This window comes from Camelus bactrianus, chromosome 11 (genome assembly GCF_048773025.1).
Source record: "Camelus bactrianus isolate YW-2024 breed Bactrian camel chromosome 11, ASM4877302v1, whole genome shotgun sequence".
In the NCBI taxonomy this organism is placed as follows: domain Eukaryota; kingdom Metazoa; phylum Chordata; class Mammalia; order Artiodactyla; family Camelidae; genus Camelus; species Camelus bactrianus.
The window spans coordinates 44,275,436-44,293,113 of NC_133549.1; the positions used below are offsets into that span (position 1 = coordinate 44,275,436).

Consider the following 17,678-nt stretch of genomic DNA (forward strand, 5'->3'; position numbering starts at 1 on the left):
TTCAGAGTCATTCCTGACTAAATTCAAAAGCATTGTCACTCTGTACCTGGATTCTCCAAGTTTAAATGGTATTTTAAAAAATTCATACTATAGTATAGAAAATCTGGGAATTAGAATTATATGTATGCATGCAGGTTTTGTAATAATTATGTTAGAAAGGCCTTCCTGAGTAGATCAGGGGCTTACAGCTACAGCCATGTCTGCTACCCATGGCTTACTGACATTTCAAGCAATGAGCTAAAGAGAGCTGACAAGATGCAACTCATTGATTTAAATGCCACTCTCCTATGTCTTATTATTTTAAATGCCAGCAAGTCTTAAGGAAAATGACTCCACCATTTAAAATGCTTACACTTTTTAAGGTCAGTTACCTAAAAAGAAACCTTCTTACTTCATGTACACTGTTGGTTTTTATATTAACCAAATAAGAATTGTTGTGCTTATACAATGTTTACTATATATCAATTACCTTCAACTTTGTTAAGCAGATCAAGTCAAAGAACAGGAAAACAACAAAGATTGAAGCTTGAATTCTTATCAAGAATTAAAGTATGAAAAATGTACAACAAACTTACCATGAATGACTCTTACTAGTATATCTAATTGTTATTACTGTACATGGAAATTAAGCCTGAAGTGCAAGAGGCAAATGACTATAACTACCATTATACTTAATTCACCAGTATCTATAACCAGCATTTGTTGCTATAATTTTTCTTCTATTACACATGTACTGTTATTAAAACATTAAAAGACAAATGCAAGCCACCTCCAGTCAATAGCAAGGCTTTCCTATATCCTTCCACTAGCTGGAAATTAAGTTTATACTATCTCAATTCTCATCCACAACCCAATCTCAATCAAAATACTTCCTAAATTTCTAACCTGCTCTCGGTAATGACTGTGGATTTCCCCAGATGCCTAAGACCACAATAAACACAAAGATACTCAACTGTATATTGGAGGTTAATGGTATTATAAAGCCTAGGTGAGGGTAATTGTGCCTTTATATATAGTGCTATGATGGCACTAGTTTTATAATCTGTACTAAATTTATTTATATATATATATATATATATATATATCAGTATTTCTTACCTCCTCCAATAGACTACAAATTTCTTGAAAATAGCATCTGTGGCTACAACTTCTTTTTCATTATTCACAGTACGTTTATTTCAACTACAGTGGCTGGTACTTTTTGACATAGTAATGGTTAAATACATATAGTTGATTTTAAATTTAGAAACAAGGAGCTGAAAAAAAATTTTTAAAGAAAAAATAAACATAAGAAATAAGAGGGCAAAGACTTAATACTATTGTGATGCCAATACTACCCAAAATGATATACACATTACTGTAACTCCTACAAAAATCCCAGCAGTGTTTTTTGCAGAAATACATAAATCCATGTTAAAATTCATATGGAATCTCAAGGGACTCCAAATAGCCAACACAGCCTTGAAAAAGAAAAATAGTTAGAGATACCACATTTTCTAATTTCAAAGTTAAGTTTTGACTTAAGTTTTGACAACAAAAGCTACAGTAATCAAAACGATGTGGTATTTAGGCTGTTTTCGTATTTTGGCTATTGCAAATAATGCTGCGATGAACACAGGGGTGCATGTATCTTTCCCAATTTTTTTTTTTTGTACTCTTTAGATAAATACCTAGAAGTGGGATAGCTATTAAAATGGCTATTAAAAAAAAACCCCAGAAAATAACAAATGTAGGCAAGGATGTAGATAAACTGAAATCCTTATGCATTGTTGGTGGGAATGTAAAATGGTGCACCTGATGTGGGAAAAAAAGCCTGAGGCTCTCTCAAAAAACAGAATTACCGTATGATCCAGCAATTCCACTTCTGGGTATTTATCTGAGGGAAACAAGAACAGCAACCCAAAAAGAAATATGCATCCTCATGTTCACTGTAGCATTAATTACAATGGCTAAGATATGGAAGCAACATTAAGTGTTCACAGATGTATGAATGGATAAAGAAAATATGATGAGTCCAACTATTTACACACACAAATACACAATGGAATAATACTCAACTTTTTATGGAAACTGCCATTTGTGACAACATGGATGCACTTTGAGGGCATTATGCTAAATAAAGTCATAATATTTTATGATCTAATATGGAATCTAAAGAAAAAAAATAATCAAAACTCATAGTGGTGGTGGCGGGGTGGGAGGGTGGGAGATGAGTGAGGGTGGTCAAAAGGTACAAACTTCTAGTCACAAAATCATTAAGTTTTGGGGATGTAACGTATAGCATGGTGACTATAATTAATAATACTGTATTATATATTGAAAACTACTAGGAGTAAATCTTAAAAGTTCTCATCACAAAAAAAATTTTAACTGTGTGGTAATGGATGTTAACTAGACTTACTGTGGTGATTATTTTGCAATGTACACAAATATTGACCATTATGTTGTACACCTGCAACTAGTAAGTTATGTCAATTATATCTCAATTTAAAAAAAGAAAAAGGAATAACCAAAATATGGTTTTAAAAAATGCATTGCTGGATGAGGCAATCTTATTAATTTTCTTGAAACTATTTTTTTGTTGTTGCTGGTATAACTAGAAAACTCCAAGCATCAATACAAGTGAGAGGAGTAAAGATACTATGGACTATTCCCCTTTGTTATTTTTTTATTTTTTTAAACACCACCTTCATAGCAAAGAGTTCCTCACAGTTCTTAGCCTTCAGTGTGAGCAAGTCAGGATTCTTAGGCATTCTTGCTTCATTTAATTCCTGCCAGCTGTTACCTCCTACAGTTATACTAACTGTACTAATTTCAATAGGAATCTCTCATCACTGTTCAGTAACTAATTTCTTGTTGGTTCTCTTACAATCTTGCCTTCTTCAACTGTTCTCTCCTTTTAATAACTTTTATTTCTTCCTCTCCTCCAGTTTTTTTTTCTTCCAAGAGTATAACTATTACGTGTTTCCCTCTCCTCCCCAAAATATCTTTACTTAAACCAACTGTCCATTCTTTCTATGGTCCTGTTTTCTTCATCATTCCTGACACTGACAACTTTTAAAACTAGTAGTCTATATCCTTTTCTTAACTCCCACAATACCCATTTATTCATTAACCCTGTCAGACTTATAGTCTGGCTCCCACAACCAGTATTCTTGAGAAGCTGTTCTCTCGAAGTCCATGGTTTCAGGGTACTTGCTCAATCCATTTAGGGTCCATTTTGGGAAATTGCATAGGAGTTCATAATAGAGCAACAAACATGACAACCCATCTCCCTATGCATCACACAGGATGGGGCCAGGAAGATATCTGATGCAAGATGGCAATTCATTTAGTCTTAGGATTTTATCTTCCTTCCAATCTGATTCTTCTTCCTCCTTCCCAAAATAAAGGTCTTCTTCAGCTCTATTTTGTGCTTTACCTTTCACCAAAGACTTCATCGGCTCAAATAATCCAATCACCATATGGATTAAGAAACACTCCAAGTATGGATTCAGCTCAGATCTCATTTCAACTCAATTTGCACTGGACACTTTAAATAAATAATGTTTACTTTCATCACAAACTGCTTCCAGCTAATAACCTCATTATCCTCCCCATAAAAATTGGCCACTATACCTTTCCCCTTCTCATTTCTCAACTTCTATTTTCTCAACTTCTATTAATTCACCATGCTAAGTCATCCTGGCTTAGAAAGACTACCATCAGTATCATTTTCCTCTCTCTTATCTATATATTCATGTAATGGCTAGGTTTTGACAATTCTTTATTCCAGATTTTCTACATACATACCTTCCTTATGCATCTGCACAGCCAAGACCTTAGTTTAGGCTCATTTTCTGGATTATTACAAGATCATTTGGTAATTTTCTCTCCATTACAACCTCAAAATAACTACCAAATGAATTGCTTTAAAACCCAGACCCTTTTGAGGTTCAATATCCTTGATTAAGCAATTCCAGTGTCATCTACTGCACCTCTCAACTGCTACAGTACTTATATTTTCTTTTAAAATACTGTATAAGAATGAAGGAAGGAATTTTACTCTCAATGTTTCCTACTTACAGCAGAGCTTCAGGCATGCAGGATGGATGATTTACACCTAATTTAAATCTCCTTTAATTACATTAGCCATCCATGATTTATCTCACCAAGATTCCATAAGCAAGGAGGGATCAGTTTTTTACTTTTTTGATATACTCTCTGGTTTAACACAGAACCAGACATTTAATAAATAAATTTGCCTAATGATTAGTATATTGGTTAACTCTGACCACATAAAGCTAAACAGAGCAGAGTTAATCTCCAATGAACAGTTTTTCTCCAAGTCTATATGTTTGTTGTAGGGTGAAAAAAAATCCACAGGTTGGGAGTAAATATATACAAAACACACAACACACACACACACGCCACTCCCTGTCCCCTCCAAAAAACTCTTTGATATTTAATCTTAGATGAGCACTGATTCACTGTGTCAAGTGGTTTTTCCTTAATCTTTTAAAATAATCTATATAAAACGCTTCTGGAAATACAAGGTTAGATCTCGCAATTTAGATTTGCACAATTAACAGAGTAATTAATTATGTACTAATTTGTGGTATCCATTTAACTCTACTGTGTATCTATTTAAATCTCATAAATAAATAATCTTAAAACTTCTCATATTTTTTTCTTATTTTTCACTCCTGATAGACAGGTACTATATTGATGTGTTTTTCTTCCAAATTCCTATTATACTTATTGAGTTGTGGTACTCTGGGACAAGACGACAAACAAGTCAAATCAAGCAGTGCTGAGTATGCCCAAACGAATTCATTCAACAGAAATACATGTTGTAGGATATAATGAGAAAATACTAACTTAGATTTAGCACCTGCTCTTACTAAACTTTCAATGTGCTAAAATAATAATAAAAATTAAAATGTTTAAAGGATGTATCTGAACTTCTATTTAAGGAATACTCACGAAACAGGAAATTATGAAATGTTGAGAGTAAACACAATGTGATAGACTAATTTAAATTACATGATTCCTGAGGGTAGATGGGTACTGAAATAAATTGATGATCTGACTCCAGTCTTATTGCCAGTTACTTACAAAAATAAATGCTCTGCTCCACTTAGGATGTGCCCCTCTTTTCTCTGCCTATCCAGATTTATGTATTCTTCAAAAATGTAGCTCAAGTCATAACTTCTTAAAACATTCTCCAAATATGCTAGTCAAATATTAAACTTACTAACAGTCTTATAATAAGCTTTTTAAGAGCATAAACATTTTATATATCCTATCTTGCATCATCCTTAGTTACTAAAACATCCATGCTGTTTACGACAGCTATCTCTAATCTCAGTCATGTATGAGAACAGCCATTACCAGATTGATTCACTGCTTAGAATTAGTCCATTTTTAGGGATATTAATTGGTGAAAGTAATTTTTTATTCTTCCCATCTCTCCAATACTCTCTCATTACTACTGGATCAGCTCTTCATACTATCAACACAATCCTGCAATTAATAAAAGCCTCACAAGATAATTTCTAATAGATACTGAAAGAAATGAAGATGTATGTGTATGTATATTGAAGAAAACATACATATATCCTAGCGCAGACAACAGAGGAGGCCTAGAGCAATGATGCTTTAGTACCAATGAGTACATCTAGTACCTTCTTCTCTTATACAATTTTCCAAATAAAAGAAACTAGGATTCCTTGGGGAAATTCAGGGTTGGAACAACGAAAGTGAAGATACGCATGCAACATTTTTTGGTGCCAAAGAGTAAAGAAACATGTAATAAAAAAAAAAGATGAGGAGCCAACCTCAAAGGGTTCTCAATAGTCAAATCCTCTTCTTTACAGTAGGATTTCAACTAACAAAGGCAGAAGGAATAGAAAATCATCATCTGGTAAATACCACCAGAGTAATTCTTTTAAGCAAAATTCATCAATGGATAATAAATTAATGTATAATAAGAAACTAGCATGATGAGAAAAAGGTATTTACAAAATCTCTAAGTACATCCCCACAAGATACTTATTAAGTACAAAAAGGAAAGAAATAGAAATCTTACAGTAGAGAAAACTGGCAGACACCACTTTAACCAACTGAACAAAACAAACATCACCATGTGCATCCCAAATATGGTGCACTAAGGATGACACATCATCAATTCTGTAAAATTCCTGCCAAAAATGCATATCCTGAATTCAATCATGAGGAATCATCAGACAAACCTAAATTGAGGGGGCATTCTACAAATCAATTTGCCAGTACTCTTCAAGAGTGTTAATGTTACGAAAGGCAAAGAAAAACAGAACTATTCCAGACTAAAGGAGAATAAGGAGATATGACAACTAAATACAAAGTGTGATGCTAGATTGACTCCTGAACCAGAAAATAACATTTCTGGGATAACTGGTGAATTCTGAAAGGTTTACAGATTATAGTATTGTATCAATATTAATTTCCTGATTTTTATAACTGTACTGTGGTTACATGAGATGTTAACTGGGGAATCTTGATGAAGGGTATAGAGGAATTCTTTTTATTATCTTTGCAACTGTTTTATAAGTCTAAAATTACTTCAAAAAGAAGCTGAGAAAAGTATAAAAGCCTCATGAGTGAAAAATACAGAGAGAACTTTGTATATATGCTTGGCAGATGTAGGTGCTCAAAACAGTCAGCTATTAATACTAAATTATCCAACTTTATTGAGCATACTGACTTCTTAGTTGCTCATTTAGTAAATATTTCAGAGTGCCTACATGCCCAACCAACAGAAAAGGAAGGAAAGAGAGCAAGCAAGGCAGGCAGGAAGTCAGTCATTAACAGACTCCTAGTACAGCTAAGATTGGCTATTTCAAATATACTTATGTCCATTTATGCTCTTAGTCTCTCTCTCTTTCAAACTGAGTAACTGCAAGTACTACTTAATTCTTGCTCTACCAATTTCCATGTCTATGTTTCTAGTTTTGTTACCAAAACATGTATTCTAAAAACATGGATCAAATTCCAACTCTATGACTTTGCCCATAACTTAGTCTCTCTGACCCCTCCCATTTCTTTATTTATAAAACTGACATGCTTTTAATCAACTTTATAGGGTTATTGTTTTGAGCATTAAATGGGAACAAATAAAAATAACTGACACATAGTAGACGCTCAAAAAATGTTAGTTGCCTTTCCCTTACAAATTATATTTTCTAATGCTGAAGTGTAAATGAACAATTGTTTTGCTAATCTCTAGGTGAGTCCCTGTTCTGTTTTCCAAAGATGCTACTTCATACTTTTCACCTAGGTATTTTTCAGTTTATTATTTTTTATTAAAAAAAATTTTTTTTAATGGAGGTACTGGGGAATTGAATCCAGGACCTCATTCCTGCTAAGCATGTGCTCTACCTTTGAGCTATTACCCGCCCCTGCTCACCTAGATGTTTTTAAAAGTAAATATAATGTACTATTTTATCTGTTCTAACAGTCAGTATCCAATGAAAATAAAATTAACTAAAAAATATGCATAACCTCCACCTCCTTTCCAAATATCAAATCAATATTTCTAACAGCTTTTTCAAACATTATTGAGATATCTCATCATGCCAACCTCAAACTTAAGATTCCAATATTGTGCTCTATACTGCCACCTATTGGCTGCTACCAAACTCTCCAGATATTTCCTTCTTTTTTGGAATCTTAAGTCAGCCTTAAACTGCAAGCCTCAACCCAGCTGATATATTTAATTTCCAGATTCTAGTCCTTCTCTAGTGAGATGCTCCAAGTGCCTACAAAGAGTTCCAACACAATCACTTTAAACCTAACACAATTGAAGCTATATAGTTGACAATTTATATTTTCTAGGCTTTCTCTCCCTATTTTCCAATATAGACATTATGATTGCCTCTGAAAAAACTAAATGCCAAAGACAGGTAGTGAAATGTCGAATGGAGAAAAACTGCTTTCCCAGATCCAGCTGAGCTGTCAAATGGAAATATTCTTTCTAATTAGAATATCAACTAAAAACTGTAGAACTACAAAAAGTAAGAACTACACGGTTAAATACTACATGGTTCCATGCCTTGATATTTCTGTATTTTCTTCTAGAAATATTCATACAATATTTTATCCTCATACAGCAATGGAAAACTCAATTCTATTATAAGAATATACTTTACTCGATTACTGAACATATAGAAGGGCTTTCCTCCCAATTCTATTCTGAAAAAAAGTCAATTAATCATTGGCTCCTTTTATGCTATCAAAATGCCTATTAAATAACTTGTTCAATAAATAGTTGTAACGTGTGTGTGCACACACAGAGAGACACACAGTTTAAAGTAATGAACTTTAACTTCACTGGTAGTTGCTTAATTTTCTGGTCTGTTTCAAGTTACAATACATTTCAAAACACTTTCCTCACTAATTCAATGAAAACAGTCCATCCTGGATAGTCAAAGCAACAACTTTTTCATGTACTAACCAAGATAAAGATACCACAGAAGAAGAACACAAAAAAGCTCTTAAAATGGCTTTTGACTTTAAAGCAACTTGTCAACAATAGTAAATAATGGTAGAATGGCTACATGCAGGGGTCAAAGCAGCACACGTCACGGTTAACAGTCTTCAGAGGCTGACAATGTAGTCAGGAACACAAGATCCAAACATTGAAAAGGATGAACAAAGTAAGGCAGAATATTAATTGATAAATAACTGGTAATAATATTTACTACAACAGCGTGAACGGTTGAAAGAGCAGTTAAGAACAGATGAATGACATTTATAAGAACGGCAGAGGCTTAAGCTAACAGCAAAAGCAAGGGGAATTTCAGGTTATAAAGAACAATGGGTATAGTAATGGTGTAGTCCAAATGGTAAAAGCATGTTGTTTACTACAAATGATCAGACCAGTTTAGCTGACAGAACAGAAAACTGTATAGAAGACTAGTCTAGTAGGGTAGCATCAGAAATAGAAGTGGATTGAACTGCGAAGGGTAGTACCCTGAGCGTTAGGCTGATGAATCCTGAAGACAATGGTAAAGTTACTGGAGACTGAGTACAGAATAACATTTCCACACTACTAAGGGGTGAGGGTCGGTGGGAGGTAGTAGTATGGGAGAGAATTTTATTCGTGAAGCAGTGTTTAACACACTGAAGAAAACTAAGAGCAATCATGTTATTTCAGTAGCCCAGAATTAATGCTAACAATTTGAACTATGGTGATGACTATGGAAAAAAAAAAGCATGAAAATCAGTATGAGAGAAGAACTGATAGAACTTGGCCAATGATTTAAAGTTAGAAAGTACAAGGGAGAGAAAAGAATTCAAAATGTTCCCAAAGCTTTAAAACAGGGAAAAGAAATACCATGAAAAGAAACATTAAGACAGTAAACCATTATTAATAAAAGTTTCCAACAATTGAAATGTTTCTAAACCAAAATTCTATTTGTTTAATGCAAAGCAATAAAACTACAGAAACCCAAAGGTACAGCCAATTTCTACAACTGATTACAAACACTACCCATGTTCAAATATTACAAAGAAATATCTTACACTAAAGAATAAACCACAGTCCATTATACATCTACATGAATTAATAATTCCTTGATCCAGATCCATCTTATTGTTCTTTCTGTACAAATGACTCCCATTACATGAATTATCATACGTTTCATATTTAAAATAAACACAACAGTCTGAGAACTAGTTAATTACTCTGCCTAGTGAACTATATAAATAGAACAATGCATGTTGGGATATAGATTTCTCAACAGGCTAATCAACAGACTAGAAACAGTCTAAACTGCAAAAGTGAGTTAACAGCAAATCCTTTATAAATAAATATGGAATCATACCTTGTTTTTCCTATAAGTTCTCCAACAAAATAACCAAATTTTAGAAAAATAAAAACTATAAAATACCATACAAGTTTCACAAGTTTCTTGGTTACCTTTACTTTATCTCTTCTTAAGCAACAGAACAGACAATTTTCATCAAAAGTCCAATCAGAAATGCTTTCGGGTTCACAGTCTGCAAAAGCAGTAGGAATAACAAATTAATAGTCACAAAAGAGGATTTTTCAGAAGACAAATAAGAGCTAATTTCAAAAATATTACTTATTTTAACAACAACAACAAAAACACCCCTCACTAAATAGTAGATAGGTTCCTTATTTGCAATAACTGCTCACTAGTTAATATACCTTGTTCATACATATATCTGCATTATCAACTATACACAAAAAGATGCTTACATGGATATAGCTTTAACCATTCATAAAACTGTGAATAAAAAGGAGGTTGAGGTTTAAAACACCAAGGTATCATTTATGTCACCAAGAAGAATTTGAAATACCAAAAAAAATTTTTGAATACCTTTAAATAAACTGAGATCTTTTAATAATGCAGGTCCAAACAGCCCTTCCAGAATACTTTCAAACCCTGAAAGGATGAAAAAAAAAAAACCCCATTATTAAAACAATATTCCCTATTGTAATTAACTATTAATCTTGTTGCATGAAAAAACAATGTGTTTCCTTCCAGTTTTCAAGGATCCCCAGATTATTACTGAAGGGATGCTGAGGAAAGTGTCAACGACCAACCTAAAAAGAGCATTTGCATTTTTGTCAATGATTAACATTCAATACAAATTCAGAGCATTTTCAAGGACATTCAAGGACAATATCACTTAAAAAAAAAGGCCATTTTAATATGAAAAGACCTTTGTAATTATTTCATATTGCCAGAATAACTACTTGTGGGTTCCTTTATGAAAGTAGGAGCAACTAATTATACATACATACACGTATATATATATATAGAGAGAGGGAGAATTCAAATATACTTGTACATAAATTTTTAAACTATTATCACATTCTACCAGTATACAGTAGAAAATGAAAAATAAACAAAGTTTCCTGATTTATTACCTCAAATATTGCCAATCAACTCAACCAAAAATTAAAAATATCTTTGCCATCTTGCTGTTTTCTACGGGTTATTAAGAGTGAGAAAAATGCAGAAGTGAATCAGACTGTACCGTTATACAACGTAATAGAAATAATGGATTAGTTCCCAAACTATGTGTCATAGACTTCATTAGTAGCTCAAATAGTTACAAGTGGTCCATTAATCCATATGTATTTAAGCATGACCTTTAGAAAGAATTAATGTCTTGTACATTCAGGGTACATGCTACTCTTCAAATGCATAGGAATATTACTATAATTAAGAAAATATAAAAAGTGTTACTAAATTCCTAGTAGTTTGGGACACTGAGTTTTGTCACATAATCTACTATCACACTTAAGGGTTTAAAACTTTTTTTAATTGTTAAAAAGAACTTTTATGTTCAAAAGTGAGGGAACCACTAATTTAAAATACTATTAGCCAGGTAGATACATGAGGTCCATGAACAGGGATATTTCCTAACCACAAATACACTCACCATAAAGGGTTTGGAAGGTAAGAGAATACAAAAGATGGTCCTAGAAACAGTATTTTTATCTGGTTATAAGAGTAACATTGTAATGTAAAGGATTTCTTTGTCCTTAGTATTAAGTTATCATTTTCAATAAAGTAAGCTCTAGAGTTTGCATTATCTAAATTGTAGTTAGGGAGTTGGTTTTCCTATACTATTTTCTAGATTCTAGATTTTTCATTTATTATTAAAGATCAATTGTTTTTCGACTCTCCTTTGTTCTTTCCCTCAAAATTACTCCAAGGACATTAGCAAAAACAAACTATCCATACAAGCAAATAGGAAGTATCTATGTCTGTTTATTATTTGCCTACTATAATTAAAACATTGTCCACTAAATTACTATGGCCTCTCTTCCCCACACTAGGGAGGAGAAAGTGTTGGGCTAAGGATTTTGAGGGCAGGGAAATGGTGTTGAAAGAATGAGAAGGAAATGCTAGATACTGTCTATGTTGGCCCTGCAAACTAGATATTATTAAACACTGGCTTAAAAAAAAATAAATCCCTGCCTCCAACTCTAAATCCCTCTTACCCCCTAAATGGATTTCTGACTTCACAAATATTAATGAAAGCATTTCAATATCTTGAAAAGTACCAAGTACACACTGCAAATAACTAAAGGGGATTACAGGTGGCTCATACTGAAGAGCAAATCTAAGACACTTTCACACAGGTTTATATGAAATAATAACAAATTCCAAATGTGCATGCTAAGCATAAATTCTTGAAAAGGAAAAATGTAAATACAGCAAAAAAAAATACTACGAAAGAAAAAAGCAAATAAAAGCTTTGGGAGATAAAATTTTAAAAATTACAAAAGATGATAGACTCTGAAAGAATAAGAAAATAGAGTAAGAACTTCCTCAATAACAAAACTGAATCACATCAAAAAGCGGTGAAAGGAAAGATAAAAAAGAATCAAACAAGAAAAAATGTGGTCATAAATGCAAAGATTTAATTAAAACTAATTTTGATCAAAACAGTAACTGTAAACAAGTCACTTCTCTTTTGCTCATATTTGCAACAATACATTAAACCTTACAAGTACCAATCAGACACTGTAAAACTATATTTTGCTTCCCTCTGTTAACTGAATTAATGTCACTCAGTTTTATTAATATTAAATATTGAATTCAGTAGTTGCATAGCAACAAGGAATGTCTCATGTGCTATGCCTGACATTAACAAAAGGCAAATAAGAACAAATGTATTCAAAATTTATACCATGATCTCACAGAAAAGCCATGAAGATCAATAACAAAATGCCAAGGAAAATTAAATAAATACTGAAAGAGACAGCTATGTCATTATGTTCAATCACCAGGGCTTAAAAAGCACCCATATGTAATATACTACTATCAAAATACTAATAATTTTATTGGGCATGACTACTGGCCAAAGAATTCCAATCCAACACTGTAATTGGAATCCAAGCTGGCCTCCAGTCTCTTCCTCACTGCAACCTGAAGACAATCACTTCAGACTGTATTCCTAAACCACTACTTTGACAATCTCGCCATCTGTTTAGAAAAATCCCACTTTGTTTTAAAAAACAAATCCCAAACTCCTAAGTCTAGCAACCAAAACTTTATATAATTTGACCCCAGCCTACCATTAACAGCCTTATTCTTCAGAACTTTCCTGCTAATTCTCAAAGCTTCAGCCAGGTTAGTATTCTAATGTATTCAGTCACCCATTACTTCTACCTCCTAATATTTCCTCAAGCCTTTTCATTTCACCTCTGCCCAAATAAATTACCTCCTTCAAGGCACTCTTCAATTTGTTCCACAAACAGACATCTGCTTATCCAATATACATTAACTGAAAGCCTATCACCTACCAGGGACAGCGGGGCACTGAGTAGGCAGGCAGTGGTGAGCAGACATGGTATGCTGCCTGCCTTCGTAGAGCATGGGTTTTTCAGTTTTCTCATCCTCAGAATCCATGCATCATTCCCCTCTTCTCTATAAATGTCAACTGCCTTATGTTTTCTCTTTTCTGTCACATGCAAAAGCACTGTCTATGCAAGTACTCTGTAAAAATAAAATTTGTCATAGGCTATCTAAACCCTGCTTTTGTTTTTCTTTCCATATGTCTTTGTCTTATCTCAAGGAGATTTAAAGCTCCAAGAAGGCTAGGAAGGAAGGTCTTCCTGTTTCCCACAATGTTCCTCTTACACTAGGGCCCTCCGTGCCTGGTTTTTAGTTTCTGATTTTAATAACGTAGCTCTCAAAAACAGAAGACAGAATCCAACACTCACACACTACCCTCTTCAATCCAAATCATAATTTGTACTCTATTTCTAACCAAAATGAGAAAAGCAGGTTATGAAAAGTACCAAGATAGGAATACATCAAATACATAGCCAACTAAGATAAGCAACAGCCTGTACTTCTGAAATAAAGGAAAATACTACAGATGGAATGAAAAAAATGGTTCCTGGATCTTGGGAACCTCTCCTCTGAGATAACAGTACTGAGATTATCAGTTTGAGGGACAAAGAGGTGCTGAAAGAAAACTAGGGGCATATCAGAAAAACAGCAATTTTTACATCAAGGGCTCTTGGGGATCTTGCAAAACTTGTTGCTTGGTATACAAGAGCTCCATCTATTGTTCAGTAGAGTATTATTTTTTTTATAAAACAGTCAGTTCACAGGTGCTTGCTAGTAACACTGATCAACTAATATCTTAATAAAGAGGGGACTGTTAGTACCTGGAGCTCTTTGCTTAAAACTCAGGATTTTACTTTTGCCAGTATTATACTTAACTTCATTACAAGTGAGTGCCAAAATGACTAACTAAAAAGCAGCAGATTACACAATCTTTTATACACAATCCAAGGGAACATAAAGTAATTAATCCTGTTTTATTTATGTTCCAGATATTTCAATGTGGCATACAACCAAAGGAGTCTGGATGAACTTCTACCTGTGATGGGCAAAACCCAGGCTACTCTTCTCATTACTGTAGGCAATCCACCCCAATGCTCGACAACTACACTCATTAAGGGGTCCTCCTCTCTCCCCGAGCATCTGCTCCTGGCCCAATGCTCTGTGAGGAGCTCATTTGCTGGCTCACTTATCACCCTCAGAATCACCCAGCATAAGAACTGATGAAAAACCTGACCAGTCATACTGAAGGGAAACAATAATCTGGCCAAAAATAGCCCCAAGTGAAACAGAATTAATGAAGAAAAAAACACCAGAAGTTGAAGAAAAATGATAAATAGTATTTCTGTTGAAACTAGGGAGGAATAGCATTTTTAAAAAAGAGCACGCTGCCCTGGGGGAAAAAAAGAGTAGAGAATATGAGTTTAGAGAGGGGAAAAAAAGAAAAACAAAACAACCAAAATAATCAAATAGAGGTATTAAGTAGAAAAATACACATAAAACTAGTCATTTAAAAAAAAAAAAAAGGTATGTCCTCATGATCCACAGTAAATCTGAAGACAAAGAAATCATGTGAAAACGATTAGAGATGAGGAGGTGGCCAGGATATTCAACACCTGTGAAACAGAATTTCTAGAACAAAAAAGAGCAAAAAATACAGGGGCTGGGGTGGTGTGGGGTGGTAGAGAACTTCCTAATGTTGAATACTGTCTCAAGTCTTTATATCTAATGGGTTATGAGAAGTACTGGGGAAGAATACTCGGGGAGAAAGTATATATGCATATAAAACTCTCCTGTAAAATATCTAAATTTCAAGGATAAAAGTTTAAAAGCTCCAAATAAGGGTACATTTTTACTTAATTTTACTTGATATAAGAGGAAAGAGATTTAGGCTGCCAGTCATTTCATCAGTAAATGATAAAAGCCAATGGAGCTGTGTTTACAAAATTCTGAGAGAGAGAAAAAAAACACACACTTTTGTAGTCAATCTATTATTCATACATATGGTTAAAATAAATTACTAGATATGCTCTGATTTGGAAAGTAAGACAGCCATATACTCTGAGTACCAGTAAGAGTTACTTAAAGCTGCTCAGCTTTAAAAAAAAAAATAATAATAATAATAAAAAGATCCAGAACAAAAACCTCCAAAAAATGGAAAACACTTCATATGAAAAATAATGGTAAGCAATATACCAGCAAAACTAATAGTTAAGTATAAATAGCTGTTACTAATATAGGGGTTCAGTTTAATATAACAGATAAGAAAGGATTCTTTAAATAGATGAACACAATATAATTTTTTAAATTAATGATTTAGGAATAACATCCCAAACTATTACAATAAAATCTTGGGTGAAGAAGTTAAGAGTAAAATATGCTTAAGTATGCAAGATCAAGTGTGTATGTGAAGTGAGGGAGCAATTTGTAGTAGTCATTACTGTTTGATGTTGATAAGAAAATGTAGGTTTAAAATAAATTTGCTTAAAATGTATGACTAAAGTTGAAAAATTTCAAATCACCAGGGGAAATAAGGAACAGCAAAAAAAAGATCAACTATAAAAGCAAATGAAATTAAAAACTAAACAAAACACGAGCATGCTAAACAAGAAACACACAAAATAATTTCACGAATAATACCAAACATGTACGTTATGATAAATGTTAACTGAATTAACTTAAGTAAAAGAAAAAAGTGTCAGGTAGGGCACAGCAATATGCAGTTTATAAAAGACTCAAAGTAACACAGATGTGTTGAAACTAAAGAGGCAGGCATAGATATGAGAAAAATGTAAAAAAAGATAAGAAAAAAGCAAAAAGCAGTAAAATATCAGCAATAACAATACTAGAAAAAGAACTATTCAAGGATAAAAGCATAAAACAAAATATGAAGAATTTTTCTATTACTAAAGGGCTAATCTATTCCATGAGTGAAACTGATCTGTAATTTTTTTTTTTTTGTCTTGTATCTGTTTGGTTTTGACAACTGGCCTCCTAGAACGACCTGAGATATATTTCCTTTTTTCCTATTTTCTAGAAGAGGTGACAGAAAACTGGGAAACTCTCTTCCTTAAAAGTTGGGATGAACTCACATATAAATCATTCTTGGGTTATTTTCCTTGATTAGAGTTAACTATTAAATCTACCTCACAGTTATAGAATCATTCAAGTTTTTCATTTCTTCTTGAGTCAGTTTTTGGCAAGTTATATTTTTCTCTAATTTCAAAATTATTGGCAGATGGTTGATAGTATTTTCCCTTATCTTTTTAAAACTTCTGGTAAAATATACATAATATAAAATTTACCATTTCAATCATTTTAGATTTACCATTAAATATATTTACATTGTTTGCAACATCAACTATCTCCAGAACATTTTTCATCTCGTAAAACTGAAGCTCTATACCCATTAAACAGTAACTCCCTATTTCTTTCTACTCCCAGTCCTTTCAACCTCCATTCTACTTTCTGTCTATACAAATGTGACTATTTCAACTACCTCTCAAGTGGAATAGAGTACATATTAGTCATTTAGTGACTGGCTTACTTCACTTAGCATAATATCCTTACAGAACATCCATCCTGCAGCATGTGACAGGATTTCCTTCCCTTTTAAGGTTGAATAATATTCCACTGATGCACAGATTGTATTTTGTTTATCCATTCATACATCAATGGACACTTAGGTTGCTTCTACCTTCTGGCTATTGTAAATAATGCTGTTATAAATCCTTTATCTTTTAAATTTCTTCATCTGTAGTCCTCATTTTCATAACATTGTTTATTTGGGTCTTTTATTCCTTGAGTATTATTACCAGGTTCGTCTTCTTAGTTTCCCCACCCCCCCAAATTCACTTTTGACTTTTTTTTTGGACCTTCTCTATCATACGTTTGTTTTCTGGTTCACTAATTTACTCTAAGTTTCATTATCTACTTTCTTTGGGTTTATTCTGCTGTTCTTTTTCTATCTTATAACAGAAGCATATCCATATAATGGAATATTATTACAATAAAAATGAATGAACTTCAAAACATTATGCTAAGTAAAAAAGGCCAGAAATAAAAGGTCACATACTATATGATTCCATTTATATGAACTGTCTAGAAAACACTAATCTGTAGAGACAGAAAGTAGTGGTTTCTGAGGGCTGAGAGTGAAAATGGGAATGACTGCAAAGGGACAGTACATTTCTTTCTTGACGTGATGGAGATATTTAACACTTAGATTTTGGTGATGACTGCACAACTCTGTACATATAATAAAAATCAGTGAATTGTATACTTAAAATGGCTGAATTTTAAGGTGTACAAATTATATGT

The 17,678-nt window shown here is 33.1% G+C and overlaps 1 protein-coding gene across 10 annotated transcripts in view; it reads right to left on the reverse strand.

Annotated features, from left to right (window-relative positions):
- Positions 1–17,678, reverse strand: part of LCOR (ligand dependent nuclear receptor corepressor) — a 110,675-nt gene that overhangs the window by 57,712 nt on the left and 35,285 nt on the right. For all 10 annotated transcript variants that reach the window (XM_074373829.1, XM_074373826.1, XM_074373830.1 and 7 more), the window contains 2 exons: positions 10,365–10,430; positions 9,941–10,020 (listed from right to left, as the gene is read on the reverse strand). Coding sequence is in view for 5 of the 10 variants with exons in the window: in XM_074373826.1 (XP_074229927.1) it covers positions 9,941–10,020; positions 10,365–10,430 (146 nt within the window). In the remaining 5 variants the exon portion in view is untranslated. The remainder of the gene's footprint in view (positions 1–9,940; positions 10,021–10,364; positions 10,431–17,678) is intronic.